This window comes from Carettochelys insculpta, chromosome 4, assembly GCF_033958435.1.
Source record: "Carettochelys insculpta isolate YL-2023 chromosome 4, ASM3395843v1, whole genome shotgun sequence".
Classification (NCBI taxonomy): domain Eukaryota; kingdom Metazoa; phylum Chordata; order Testudines; family Carettochelyidae; genus Carettochelys; species Carettochelys insculpta.
The window spans coordinates 18778075-18793303 of record NC_134140.1 but is presented as its reverse complement, the minus strand read 5'-3'; the positions used below and the strand labels follow the sequence as shown (position 1 = coordinate 18793303).

The window sequence follows — 15229 nt, the reverse complement described above, 5'->3', positions numbered from 1 at the left end:
CCCCAGGGCCCTGTAATTTAAAGGGACTGGAGGCTCTGGCTGTTGCTGCTGTAGCAGTGGCTCCTGGTGCCCCGAGGCCTTTAAATCACTGATGCAGTGCTCTGTGCAGTTCTTAGGGCAGCTTGGGGAGATGAGGGTGCTGTGTGGCATGCTCCAGACAGGGCTGGTGTGGGCACCTGAGTCTGAAAGGCTCCAAGGGCTGTCTGTCCTCAGCCTTGTCCGTTCAGCCCTCAGCACAATCCCTTCCAGGAGCATGGACTCAGCTCCTCCTGCACCTTCCTCAGGGTCTGGTGTGGCTGTCAGCTCCCCTACTTACAACACTTACGTTATTTTCCTCATTTTACAGCAGGAGAAACAAAGCTTAAGACCAAAACTTTCAAAATTAGGTACCTAATGTTAGGCACCAACTGTACCTCTGAAAATTAAGCCATTTTTCCAGTTGCTTAAGTATGGACTTAGGTGCTTCATTCTGAACTTTGCACCCAAGTTGAAAAAAAAATTGTCCCTCATGATTTACTTGGGGTCACATAGCAAGTCAACCGCAAAACTGGGAGTAGAACCCAAGAATTCCTAGATCCCAAGATGGTGCTTAGTCCATTATGTATACTTTTCAGTATTTATTATTTGAATACAGTATTATTGTCTGTAAGGTATTGTATAATTGTATTTTGTTCGAAGTTACATACTTGTATTTACAGTGATGGAAACACACAAAATACACGTGAATAAAGAAGAATTAAAAAGAACATCAGAGATTCTAGGGGTAAACTATTCTATTTCCTTTTCTGAAATTGTACAACATATGATGTAAGGATCAATCCTTCACTGATAGAAAAAAATAAAGACATTATAGATTCATGTCCATTTTGACTTTGTAATGTGTACTTCAATTAACAATCTTGTAGCTCATAGTCTTGTGTTGTATGGAAGTTCAAATACAATCTTGGATCCTCTGATATATTGTAACTAATGATGGAGATAACTTCATTTTTTTAAACCAAGACAAAAACCCATTTGCCAAAACCCTTTATAAGTAAACTACCAAATTCATATTGCCCAATAGTATGAGAGTCCTACTCATGCACAGACTATGAAAAGTATCTTAAAGTTCTTAATAAGTATGTCTAAGCTTACAGTTAACAGCAGCCATGTTTCTAAAAAGCAACATTATTTGTGTCTCTAGCAGAGTGGAGCCCTACTGGAAATAATTTCCACCTTGTTTTAATTCTGGTTTACTTATAGAAAGAAAATATATTTTAAAAACACCTAATTTATAAACAAAATAAACATTCAAGTTTTTAAGATTATTAAAACTACATTGTAAAACAGCAAAGGTTAAGTTGTCCTTTGGATAAGAATCCTCAGAACAATTCTGATTTACTCCCAAAAACTTGTGCTCTTGGGTACCAAGAAACAGGCTGAAGCATATTTTTACTTTTATACACCAACAGCCTTCTTGACATCTTATGTACGTGTACATCTTATTTAGTTTCCTGTGTTTGCCGCTAGATATCAAAAGTCTCCTTCTGAATTAGTAGAACATGTCTTCTTGTGCCGTTTGGTCCTAAAGGTTGTGTTTACATTAAAGTGATCTGTTGACAGAAGTTACTGTCAGAAGATATCTTCCAACAAAACTTCTGTCAACAGATTGTGTCCAGATCTGAAAACGGATTGCTCTTTCAATCCACTCTATTGACACAACGGCCCCCAGAACCCTGTAGACAGGTTGCATGGCTGGCAAGCCCTTCTGGGAGCTCTGGTGAGATGCACACTTAAAAGCTGCCCGCCCCCACCTCTCCCAGATGCCTGTTCCCTGCCTGTACTGAGACTTGCCTACCTCCAAGATGGATAGCACAGCTGCTACAGTGGGGCTCACATGTTTTCTGAGACACTGTGCTTTTGAGATAGCCATGGTGCCAGAGCTGCCCCCCCAGTGTGTACTGGTCCCACCCACAGGTGCTTCAGCATCTGCTGAATCTCATCACGAACATCGTCTCCTCCTCAGGGAGGGCGACCCAAACATCACCTTTGAGGAGCAAGCTCTTGCTGACACACAGGCCTACCTGCACTTGCCCCCACTACCCTGGGTGCTTTGGCTGGTTTGGAGGCACAGCACCAGTTCTGACTGGTGGGACCAGCTCATCATGGGTCAGTGGGATGACAAGCTGTGGTTCTAGAACTTCCACATGCGGAAGGTCATGTTCCTGGAGCTCTGTGCCTGACTCACCCCTGCCCTCTGGGGACAGGACACCCTGCTACAGCCTGCCATCCCTATGGAGAAGTGGGTTACCATTGTCCTCTGGGAGCTTGCCACCCCTGACAGCTAACACTCGGTGGGAAACCAGTTTGGCATGAGGAGGTCCACCATCAGGGCTCTCCTCATACAGGTAAGGCACCCTTGTGCTGCAAGCCCTAAGTGGAGGATGGGGGAGTGTCCCACCCAAGGAGGACCCTTGGAGGCAGGGTTGGAAGTGAGAGAGGTGGGGTGGGAGTGAACCCCTATCCCTGGGGGACCATTCTGTTCCACCTTCACACAGCCCTGCTGCTGAGGGGGGGGGGGGGGCTCTTTGACAGCTTGGGATGAAGGGATGGGAGGGGAGCCCCCAGGGTCATCCTCCCTCAGTCCCTCATATGTTTTTGGTCCCCTCCCCTTACAGGTTATGGCAGCTAACATGCTCCTGCTGTGGAGGCTCATGGACTCAGTCGTGGCTGTATTTGCTGCCCTGGGGGATGGGGGTCACGAGGAATCCACTGTTCTGCCATGCTCGATGAAAAGGAGTGGCCATGAGGGAATGGGGGACTGCAGTCTGTAGCCCTGTTGCTCCCACACTTGTAGCTTCCTGCCACAAGGTTTCCAGGGCTCCCTGCAGCTTTAAGAATGGCTGGAGGCAGGGAGCATAGAGCACTGATTGCTATGGAGTGTGTGTCTCCTGGGACAACTTCCCAGCACCCTGGAAGCCTTTTCTGTCAACAGAAGGTCCCCTAGAACGTCCAGACTGGCTTTCTGTCAACAGATCTTGTAAACAGAAGTGTTCTGCCTCATGGGGGAACGGTAGAACGCTGTCGACATAAGTGCTGTGTTCTGCTGATATACTGGGACAGAATGCCTTGGTAATGTGGATGTTCCATGGGTTTTGTTGACAAAAATGCCAGTTTTGGTGTAGACGTAGCCAAAGGTTCTTGATGTCACTATCTTATTGTGAACACCAAGAAGTCCTGTGGCACCTTTATAAACTAACAGAACTTACAGTGCCACAGGACTTCTTGTATGTTCTCGAAGATACAGACTAACATGGCTACCTCTCTGATACTTATCTTACTGTGAAGAGCTGCTAAGTTATGTGTACTTCCTGGCAAAAAACTGACCTTCAGTTTTTTCCTGATGAGGTTGCCCTTTGAATTGCCATACAATTTCTTCCCAAAGTGGTGTTTCTTTTCATTTTAAGAAATCTCCTTTCCTTTTTCCTAAACAGTAATCTCCAAATGTGATCACTGCTCTCCACTCTCTCTAAATTTCATCATGGTCATCAATATAACTTAGCTAGGCCTTTATACAATCTTAGAAATAGAGCTATACAGACATCATCCTTTGGAAAGCAAATTAAGATCATTGGAAAAAACAGCATTGCATCTGACAAAGTTGGTCTTTGCCTACGAAAGCTTATGCGACAATAAATCTGGTCATCTGTAAGGTGCCACAGGACTTCTTGTTGTTTTTGCGGATACAGACTAACAGGGCTACCCCTCTTATAAGATCACTGAGATTCTTCTTTGAAAGCTTGCTCATAACTATTCAAGTTACGTGTGTGTATATGTGTGCATGGCTGTTGGAAAGGTTTTCCCTAGAAACTACCAGTCGGGTCTGCTGGGGAGCCCCCTGGAGTGGTGCCTCTGCAGACCCCTATATATAACTTTGCTGACCCAATTACCATTGGTTCCTTTTTTACTGCCTGTGATACTGTTGGTATTGTGGCTAAGTACACATTGCTGTGCCATGGCTCCCTAGCCTTTCTTCTATAAATAGTTGTAATTAGTAGTCTTTAGCATACCTATTGTTTGTAGTTAGTGCTGGGCTGGGGGTAGGCAACCAAAAAAGCAAGAAGAGCCACTTTTTTTAATTGGGTAAAAAACTCAATAATTCAAATGCCCACAGTGCATATGAATATGAGAGTCCTTAATATATAATGTCAAACCATACTTTTTGTAACCGCTATTTTAAGAACAGTGCACACACACAATGATTTGTAATGTAATACATTTTTACTGCAGGATGTTCACAAACTTTTTACATGTTCTGTTTTTTTCACACTTGATGTACGTTTGTACCACTGTCTTCCTGACTTTCACTCCTACCTACTTTAATTATGCCTTCCCTACCCAAAGACTGCCTAGCACAGGAGTCAGCAACCTGTGGTTAAGGAGCCACGTGCAGCTCTTTAAGGAATCACTTGCAGCTCCAGGCACTGCCACTACTGAGTCCTCTTGTGGCTCCCTGCCCTGCCATGCTGAAATAATGGAACTAAATTTAATTGGTTTAATGGGTGGCAGGAGGGATCTGGCTGTTAAATCAATTAAATTTAGTTCCATTATTTCAGCGCTGCAGGTGGAGGAAGTGAGCAGGAGAGCTGGTGGTAGGAGCAGCTGAGTCTGCTCTTGCCAAAGCCATGCAGCCCTGCTGAGAAGGAGGCACGGGAGGAGCAACAAGGAGGGGGTGGTGGCCACATCTGCCCCTGCTGGAGCCATGCAGCCTCACTGAGAAGGAGGAGCAGCAGCGCATGCACGTGCAGCTGGAGGAACTCGCCAGTTGAGGTAGATTAGTCCTGGGTATAGGGCTGAGAGGGGTTAAGCCTGGGGATGTGGGGGGGGCAGGTTTGGTGCCGAGAGGGGTTAAGCCTGGGGATGTAGGGGGGTGCAGTTTGGAGCTGAGAGGGGTTAAGCCTGGGGACGGGGAGGTGAAGGTAACAAACTTTGTAACTGGTCATAAGTCATTGTGTGTGCACCGTTCTTAAAATAGGCAATCCACAAAGTATGATTTGATGTTATTTATTAAGGACCGTCTTGTATTTACATGCGTTGTAGCTCTTGAAGTACTGATTTTCTAACAGAGTTTGAAAGAAAATGGCTCTTCTAGCTGTTTTGGTTCCAGACCCCTGCATAAGGGTGTTAGGGAAATGAAAAAGTTTCAAGGGTTTAAGCAGTGCAGCGACTGTTTAAAGTCCATGCCAACAAGTGACCTTCATGACTCATGCCTTTGTTTGGGTGAAGCTCAAAAGCCAGATAAGTGCCTTATCTTCAGGGGTTTCAAGTTCCTGACTTGTAAGGAGCATGACTTTCGGCTCTGTCAGCTCCTTATGGAGTCAGCACTTCAACCTCCACAGCAGAGCTCCACACCTGCTCCTTCGGTGTGCAGCATGCTGTCTTCTTCTCGAGGTCCAGCACATAAGAGTTAATCTTTCCTGATGCCTCCCACACAGCACCTCTCCAAGTTGCTTAAGGCCTTGGCACTGGCTCTTTTGACCTTGGCACCCTTGGTGCAGACAACACCAGACACCCCTGAGGCCTGTGATCCTGATGCACCAATGTCACCTACACCGAGGCCGATCCTTCAGGATTCACTCAGAGGTGATCCAGTGCCAGTTGACCCTTCATTTATGCCTGATACATACCAGGCAGTGTGGAGACATATCAAAATTATGACCTCCCCAGCACAGACTGAGGCCCCTGCCCCTTGGTGCATCTCCGGGGTAAGCCTGACCTTCTGGCTGCACCTGTTTAGGCACAAGCTCCTGACTGCTTGGTGTCCTGGCCCCGCTCTGAGTCCCAGCATGGCTATTCGCAGCGGTATCTGTCCTGACTCACAGCAGTGATTGCACTTTGGCTTTGATCTCTGTCCCATTTCATCATTTGTATTGATCTGTGAGCAAGGTCTAATTTTGTAATATCCTTTCTGAGAGAAGGTGATAAATGCCACACCCAATGTGATGCACCTGACGAAGTGGGCCTTGGCCGACGGAAGCTTATGCGCCAATAAATCTGTTAGTCTAGAAGGTGCCACACGACGTCTCATTGTTTTTGCAAATACAGACTCATGTGGCCTCCTCTCCAATAAAGTAGTTCAAGTTTTTCCCTCAAGAGTGCATTACTTTGCATTTATCAACATTGAACTTCATTTGCCATCATGTTACCCATTAGCCTGAGGGTTTAGATCTCTGAAGTTCCTCACAGTCCTTTCTAGTCCTGATTAACTTAATAACTTGGTCCAGTGCAAATTTTTCTAGTCACTGCACATTCTTCTTCGAGTGGTCCCCATGGGTGCTCCACAATAGGTGTTGGGCTCGCCCGGCGCCGCAGATCGGAAATCTTCTAGCAGTTTCTCCTGGATCGTGCATGTGCCAGCACGCGCTGCCCCCGCCCACGCGACCCCGGCCGCGTGCACGATCCGGTCCCCGCCAGTTCCTTCTCAACCGCCATCGGCTGCAGACGGAATCCACTCAGGCTAAGGCCAGGGTCAGATTACTTAGTGGTTTTTCTTTTCCACATGTGATTTTTTTTTTTTCGGTTATTAAACAAAAAAAAAAAAAAGAAAAGAGAGAAAGCAAAGACAAAGAGAATACCAGCAAAAAAAAAAAAAAAAAGGGAAAAAGAGAGGAGCGGAGAAGAAAAGAGCGGACGTGAAGGCCGTTAGGCTACCCGCTGCCGCAGGCCAGTTATCACTCTTTGGGGTTAAGTGCTAAGTACCCTCTTAACAATAAAGGACTCACCACAATGGCCTCTTCAGGTTTTACACAGCGTGAGTCATTCCATGAAGCTATGCTGGCCTCCGTGGGGCATAGCGAAGGCATCCGACGCCTGGGGGAATTACAGGCTTCCCGGCCGCGTTCTCACTGTGCTCTGACCCTCCCCCGCCCACTTCAGTGCAGAAACGGAGGGAACTTTCCCTGGCTCGATCCTTGCCGTGCATCTGCAGCGAGCAGGATGAGCAGAGCACACAGCTACCGGCCGCATACTCAGGCGGCAGCACCGTCACAGGCGGCACAGACCCCCGCGGCACCAGCGGTGCAGGGGTGCCAGGCACGGAGCCTGCAGGCACCGGAGGGGGATACCCGCGTGGCACCGCAGCTGACGGTGCCGAGCGCGGCGCTGACAGCGGGGCCAAGATCCCTGGCAAGGAAGGGGGCGGTGCCAGCCCCGCAGTGGAGGGGCAAGACAACATCAAAAACCCGGCACCGCAGTCCATCTCTGGACAGGGCTGTGCTGCTGTTAGCACCAAGCCCTCCCCCTGTGATACACACGCTGCACCGAAGGCCTGTGTCTCCACCGGCCCATCAAGGGAAAAAGAAAAAGAAAAAAAAAAAACCAAACTCCTTCTCCGTTCCTCCAACCAATGTCACCATGGCTTGGGCCACCTTCACCATTTTCTGGGATTGGATCCCCTGGGGTACTATCACAAGCCAGTTTCACCTCTATTGGTGTCGTCGCAGAGGTCTCGCTCTCCCAGACATAGGGGGTACACACCCCGTGAGTGGTCCAGGTTTCCATCTCTGGACCCTTGCCCATGCTGCCATGGTTGTCCTTATTATGCTGGACATAGACAAACCACAGGCCTGCACCCAGGGGCAGGCCCCCCCCGCCACCTGGCCACTCAATACCCCCATGGGCGCTCCCGATCGGGGACGGAAACACAGTTGTCTCAAGGGGAGTTAATTTTAGAACCCCGAGACTTTCCTTCACAATCCTCCAGCGAGCAAGTGTGTCATCGCCCGCGGGAACCCGAGGGTTCGAGGGAGGTTTACCTTAGGGGTTCCTCCCCAGACGAAGCCATGGCCCCCGGGGATGTCCCTCCCCGGGATGACCTTAAACAGTTTCAGGAGCTGTTTTAAAGGGTGGCTTTCACGCATGACATTCAAACAGCAGAGGTGTGGGAGAAACATCACAAACTCCTGAAAAATTTGAGACTCCTGGCTTCATCCAAAATTGCTATTCTGCTGGACGAAGCCATTCTGGAGTCAGCCATTACTATATGGCAGACTCCGGCCTCTGTTCCGCCTACGAATGAGAGAGCGGATAAAAAAAAAAAAATACTTCGTCCCGGCAAAGGGCATGGAGTTCCTCTTCAGTCACCCACAACCAAATTCTTTGGTGGTCGGGTCGTCCCAGCAGAGGTCAAAGGCTTCTCAGTACAAATCGGGGGATCGGACAAAGATGCTAAGAAGCTAGAGCTGTTTGGCAGGAAGGTATATTCCTCTCCTATCCTGCGACTGAGAGTGGCAAATTATGGGCACACCTAGCAAACCATAATTTTGGTAATTACTCCGGGCTTACTCCCCTCATGGATTCACTTCCGGAAGATAAAAAGCCAGTGTTAAAGACGATTGGTCAAGAGGGCTACGCAGCATCGTGGACGGGAGCCCAGATTGCCCTGGACGTGGCGGACACGGCGGCACGTTCAATGGCTACAGCAGTGGTCATGCGTAGAGAATCCTGGCCCCAGACGTTGGGTATCTTGAGAGACCTACAGGCAAAGATTGTGGACCTTCCCTTTGATACACAAAAGCTGTTTGCAGACTCAACTGACTCGGTCCCTCACTCCAGTAAGGACTCGAGAGCTACACTTAGAACCTCGGACATTTATACTCCCCCATACAGGAGGGGGAAAAAAAAAAATTTATCCTCAGCAAAGACACTACGCTTACAACCACAGCGTGCTCAATATCAACGGGGCTATGGCCAAGGGCGCTATCAATAGTGGCAACAGTACAGAACTCCTAGGCGATGTTCTCAACAAAGCCGTATGCCCTCAGGTCAGGCCTCAAGGGCAACAAGTTTGATGGGTATGTCGGGGGCTGCACTATCAATACCCTCACTCAATGCCACTCTCATCTCATGTTCCATCATCGCCTCAGACCGTTCCACTCCCAATGGCAAAAGATCACTACAGACATATGGGTGCTGGAGATCATAGCCACTGGTTATGCGATCCCCTCCCAGTCGCTTCCACCGACGAAGCCTCCCACCAGGCCTCACCTCAGGGACGCTGCCACGAGGCGAGGCTCACGCAGAAGGTGACTCACCTTATGTTCATAAGGGCGGTAAAAAGAGTGCCGGAATAATTCCAGGGGAAGGTTTCTATTCACGCTACTTCCTACCAGGGAAGAAAACAGGACACTGGAGGCCCATCTTAGATCTTCGGGGCCTCAACCGTTACTTGCGCAAGCAACGGTTTCGGATGATCACAGTTGCTTTGATACTCACGGCACCGGACTATGGAGACTGGGTTGCAGCACTCGACTTACGAGATGCTTACTTTCCTATAACAATCCACCCGGCACACAGATGCTTCCTCCGCTTCACGGTCGGCCAGGAGCACTTCCAGCACAGGGTTCTTCCGTTTGGCCTCTCCTCGGCCCCCAGAGTCTTCACCAAAACCTTGGCAGTGGTGTCAGCCTACCTGCACAGACAGGGGGAGTTTATTTTCCCAGATCTGGGCGACTGCCTGCTGAAAGGGGACCTTGAAGGCAGAGGTCTCACGCATGATACGCGTCACAGCGGACACGTTTCTTCGCGTGGTCTAGTCATCGACCTCGCAAAGTCAAAGTCCGAACCCACACAACATATAGCGTTTATAGGGGCACGCGGAAACTCTATCACACCAAGGGTGTACCTACCCGACGCCCGCTTCCGCGCAATCAGTTCGCTGGTGAAAGGCATTACATACAGCCCCACGGTGCCGGTCTTAACGTGCCTACAGCTGCTGGGCCATATGGCGGCAGCGGTGTTTGTGGTACAGAATGCCAGGTTGCACATGTCAAGCCTGTAGCATTGGCTGGTGAGCTTTTACAAACCGGCATCCCACACTGTCCACAGGGTGGTGTCACCCACAACAGAGGTGCACAGATCCCTGGCATGGTCGGAAAACCCCGAGAATCTGCTAGTGGGGGTGCTTTTTCACCAACCACAAATTTCTATTTTTCTTACCACCGACGCTTCCCACATGGGATGGGGAGTGCACATCGGCGACAAGGTAACGCAAGGGCTATGGTCCCCTGCAGAACAGGCACTGCACATATCCATACTGGAGCTTAGAGCAGTGTTCAATGCCTGCAAACATTTTCGAGATTACCTACCTGGCAAAGTAGTCGGGATTCAATACCGACAATACCTCCATTATGTTCTACATCAATCGACAAGGAGGAGCACGATCCCGTGCCCTATGTGCGGAAGCACTCCGATTGTGGAATCGGTGCATCACCAACAACATAACGTTGAAAGCCTCGGACTTGCCGGGTGCTCACAACGTGAATGCAGATCAGCCGAGCAGGCACTGTGCAATCACGCACGAAGGGCAGACCCGCTCTGATCTGCTACAGCACGCTTTTCGTACATGGGGGTTTCCCCAGATCGATTTGTTTGCCACCCATTAAAAAAAAAATGTCCCCCCAGTACTGCTCCAGGCCAGGAGTGGGGCGGGGGTCCTTGGGAGATGCATTCATGTTTTCATGGAAGGGCTCCCTACCTTACGCGTTTCCCCTGCAGCGCTTATCTGCAAGGTCTTGCACATAGCCAGAAGGGAGAGAGCTCGCATGATACTCATAGTCCCGCTTGGGATAGGCAGCAATGTTTTCCCTTGCTTCTGCGCATGTCAGACCGCCCACCGCTCCCTCTGCTGGTGGCGCCGGACTTACTCACGCGGGCTCAAGCGTCCATAGTGCACCCGCACCCTCAGGGTCTGCACCTACAAGCATGGCTAATACATGGCTCAGCTCCTTAAAGAGCACATGTACGGAGGGAGCACAACAAGTCCTGGAATGTAGCCGAAGGACCTCCATCAGGAGGACTTGCAACCAGAAATGGACTCGATTCACAGCCTGGTGTTCCGCCAAGCAGTTAGCTCCCCTTGACGTCACTATACCTGTAATACTAGAATACTTATTGGACTTCAAGAGAGGCAGGTTTTTCTCTATCCTCGCTAAAGGTCCACCTTGCCGCTATATCAACCTTTCAGCATACAGAGGAAGGGCCCACGGTATTTGCCCATCCTATCGTTACCAAGTCCTTGAAGGGGCTGGTAAACCTGCACCCCCCTCGGAAACCACTTCCACCATCGTGGAATTTGGACTTGGCACTCAGCACGCTATCGGGTCCACCTTTTGCACCATTAGCCACAGTTCCCATACATCTCCTTACGATAAAAACAACCTTCCTCCTTGCAACTATGTCAGCCCGCAAGGTGCGTGAGCTCGTGGCAGTGATGGCAACGCCGCACTACACAGTATTCTCAAAGGAGGCGGTAACCTTTAAGGCTGCACCCAGCCTTTGTTCCAAAAGTCTCATCGGAGTCCAATCTTAACGACCCAATAGTTTTACCCTCGTTTTACCCGAAGCCCCACAGTTCCGGCAAGGAGGCATGCCTGCATCTCGTAAATGTGAGGAGGGCGTTGGCCTTCTACACAGACAGAACTAAGTCCTTCCGGAAAACGGACAGGCTTCTAGTCTCTCTTGCTCCCGGGTCAAAGGGAGAAGGTCTGTCTTCACGAAGAATCTCAAAGCACATTGCGTCCTGTATAAAAATGTGCTTCGACCTTCGAAAGGCTCCTTTGCTGGCCCCGCCCAGGGCTCACTCCACCAGGGTGGTGGCGGCGTCAGCAGCCTTCTTCAAGGGCATCGCGTTAACAGACATCTGTAGAGTGGTGACCTGGTCATCATATGACACCTTCGCCAAGCATTATGCCCTGCCTTGGGTATTCCAAGAGGATACCCATCTGTTGACAGCAGTCCTCTCGGGGACAAGCTGCACATAAACCGATTACCCACCTCCTTACTTGGGTTACTGCTGGGTAGTCACCTATTGTGGAGCACCCACGGGGACCACTCAAAGAAGAAAGAGAAGTTACTCACCTGTAGTAATGATGGTTCTTCGAGATGTGTCCCCGTGGGTGCTCCACCACCCACCCATCCTCCCCGCTTCGGATCTCTGTCTAGTGTTTTTCAGGAGCATCCGAGGCGGTTGGTCAAGGAACTGGCGGGGACCGGATTGTGCACACGGCCGGGGGCGCGCAGGGGGGCGGCGCGTGCCGGCGCATGCGCGATCCAGGAGAAACTGCTAGAAGATTTCCGATCTGCGGCGCCGGGCGAGCCCGACACCTAGTGTGGAGCACCCACGGGGACACATCTCGAAGAACCATCGTTACTACAGGTGAGTAACTTCTCTTTACTCAGCTCCTTTTTAGTTCATTAATAATTATCTTAATCTAAACATAGATATTCAACAATGGTGACATATACAGTGATCAGATAGCAAATATGTAAAAATAGACCTGGAAGCTTGTTAATTTAGACTGTGACTGTAAATTGAATGAAGTAGTGCAAGTGGAATAATTGTGATGTACCAATTTTATAGCTGCGATTGAAAGAGCTTGAGTATGAAGCCCATCGAGCTGCTGGCCAACAATTCCTATTGACTAGCAGCAGTCAGCTGAGAGAGGTACTGTTCAGATTCCTGCCTTTCTTTAAACAATTAACACTCTAAGATAGCATCTCCCTAACTAATTTGACCATGGAACACTTTTGGGCTTTGGAATACATTGACAGAACACATATATGCTGGGTAGGTCAGCGAGGAGGTCATACCAAAAAAATTGCTGCATGTAATGTTCAAAAGTTGATTTAAGGGAGATTTTTTGTTGTCTTTTATTTTACAAAGAATTAAAAACAACGAGAGAATAATCTGAATGAACATAATGTCCAGCTGATAGGAGGATGGTTAGCAACCCTATAATTAATTATAAAAATTAAAAATTAAGTATAAATACAAAACAAAACATCAATATAACAGCCGAAAGAAGGATGATTAGTTTTGTTCTTTTGTACAAAAATAGAAAGGACAATATTATTCAAAAAAGGAATGTCCTTTTAAAAACATTTTTATGAAAAAGAAGCAGAAAGCAAATTAGGTGAAGGAAAATATTTTTAAATTTTGTATTTTTATGAATTTGTTATTTTTACAGAAAACTACTGGAAAATAAAAATAGGTAACATTTGACAGTTCTTTAAAATGGGAGGAGTGTTTTTGTATTGCTGTTTTGGCATGAGTCACATAACTGTGGTATTATGAATGTACACACAATTTCTTATTTAATATTTTAGAAGGAAAAATATCACTAGCATCAAAGTTGTTTCATGGAACACCTGTTCACATTACATAGAACACAAGTATTTCATGGAACACAGTTTGGGAAACACTGCCATAAGATATTATCCATGGAGAGGGAGCTGTAGTGTTCACAACTTTAGAAATCTTGTCTTTATTGTATTAGTTATGTTGGGTTTTTTATAATAATGGATATGTCATTAGCTTTCTGAAAAAAATATTGCTCCTCTGTGACTTGAAAAAAACCCAGGACCCTTGGGATGTTCTAGTTGAAAGAAGTAATTTATAGTCTGGTATTTTCTTTGATGAAGTCTTGTTTATTATTATTTTTTTTTTACAAGGAATGTACAAAGGCCTATGTCTCTGAATGCAGGAAGAACCAAGAACAAAAGGAGCAATTTTTTAGCTGTCAGACTGCTAAGTCTCATGAGCAAACATTAGATCTTAAATCTCTTTCACTAGCATTTTCCAGCATAACGTTGTGATTCCAAACTCTAAGCTGGCTTTCTCTTGCGTTTCCCTTTCTCTTTCTGTGTGGTCTATCTTCACACACCCCAGAAATATTTAGCTGAAATGCCTATACAGGTTCACAACACACCATTTGTTTTAGGTGGAGGTTTATGCTAAATGTCATGTTAAACAAAGGGTGAGTTCACATCTGTCAATCTCAGTGAGGTTTTAACTCACTTCATAAGTTGCACACAAGCCATAGCAGTAGCAATACATTTTGGCTCCTCTCTTTTAGGCAAATTTAAAATTAAAGAAAAACAACCCTGTTTGCTTTTGATATATACAAACATTTCACAAATATCTAACAATTTTTCCTCATTTTGTTCCCTCTTTGCTACAGTATACTTTTTGTTTTCTGTAGTGTTTAAAGTCAGATGCACAATAGTAATATTCCATTGTTTCAATTTTCAAACATTTCTGTCACCTTGAAATATATAATTTTTGTTAATATAGGTATTATTCAAAAAATTAAAACTCCATATGCTGTGTGAGAAAGTTCCCAGAACTGAGATTCAGCACCTGCAATCCACTTCTGAAGTTGTGGTGAGGAACTGAAAGGTTTTTGAAACATATACCTAGTTTAGTATTTGCTAGCATTAATAAAATTATGTTCATTTGTTTTTAAGTTGTAAACTTGATTCAAATTTACAGTCCGGATTATTTAGTTCAGGAATTCTCATAATGGAGAGAGATGTCTTTTGGATAAACTCTCATTTTCAGCATCACATAACATCCCTGTGGCTTCTACTGCAATAATGTAAAGAAAAGCAATGCTAAGAAAGTGTTTTGGATTTTTCTACCTGTTTCTTAATGCAGTTGAATGTCTGGATACCAGGAGAAGCTGGCAGCTTTCTGCTGACCACCATCAAGTTCTCTGGGGTCCCTTGTCTTAGTTTAGTTGTGTGTCTATTATGTGTGTGGTACATCTGACCAACTGTAGCATGAAAGGCTGGGAAGGTGAGAAAATCTTTTGTCATAAATTGGAAAAATGTTATAATTGAAATTTTTTGAAGTGAAATTAAAAAAAATAAAACTATAGATGGCTTTGAAAATTAGATTTTAATCAGTAAATGCTGGTAAAGATCAGTTGCATCACACATGCTCGCGCGCACGCTCTCTCTCTCTCTCATTTATAAAAGATACATAGAGATAGGCTAAGTAAGAAAAAGGTTGCTTTCAAACTTAGTTTGATTTAAGGATATTTACTTCATATATTTTGGCATGTGATGGTAACAATTTGTGTTGTAATAGTTATGAAGTTTTAACTTTTTTAGTCTCAACGCCTATTGTTAAACAATTCTGATCTCCCCTTTTCTGATCCTCTCATATTTTCCTTCGTCTGTGAAAATTTAAATAGATAAAACAGGAAAAAATGCTTAAAATAAACATAGATATTGTCCACTGAAACTATAAAAAAGGAGAAAAGAGAAAACACAACTGTAAACCAGGCAGGAAAAGTTTATACCAAAAGCTATTATAAGAAAGCTAAGGAAAAAGTGAACTCAGTAACAGAAAAAGGTGCTGCAAAAATGAGAAACATAGTAAATTACATTTTAAAAAGTATTAAGTAAA

General features: G+C 46.4%; 1 protein-coding gene across 1 annotated transcript in view; it reads left to right on the top strand.

The window, feature by feature from the left end:
- Window positions 1-15229, top strand: part of POLN (DNA polymerase nu) — a 155324-nt gene that overhangs the window by 31560 nt on the left and 108535 nt on the right. The window contains exons 7-9 of the mRNA XM_074992092.1: window positions 699-763; window positions 12398-12481; window positions 14111-14200. Of these exons, the coding sequence (XP_074848193.1) occupies window positions 699-763; window positions 12398-12481; window positions 14111-14200 (239 nt within the window). The remainder of the gene's footprint in view (window positions 1-698; window positions 764-12397; window positions 12482-14110; window positions 14201-15229) is intronic.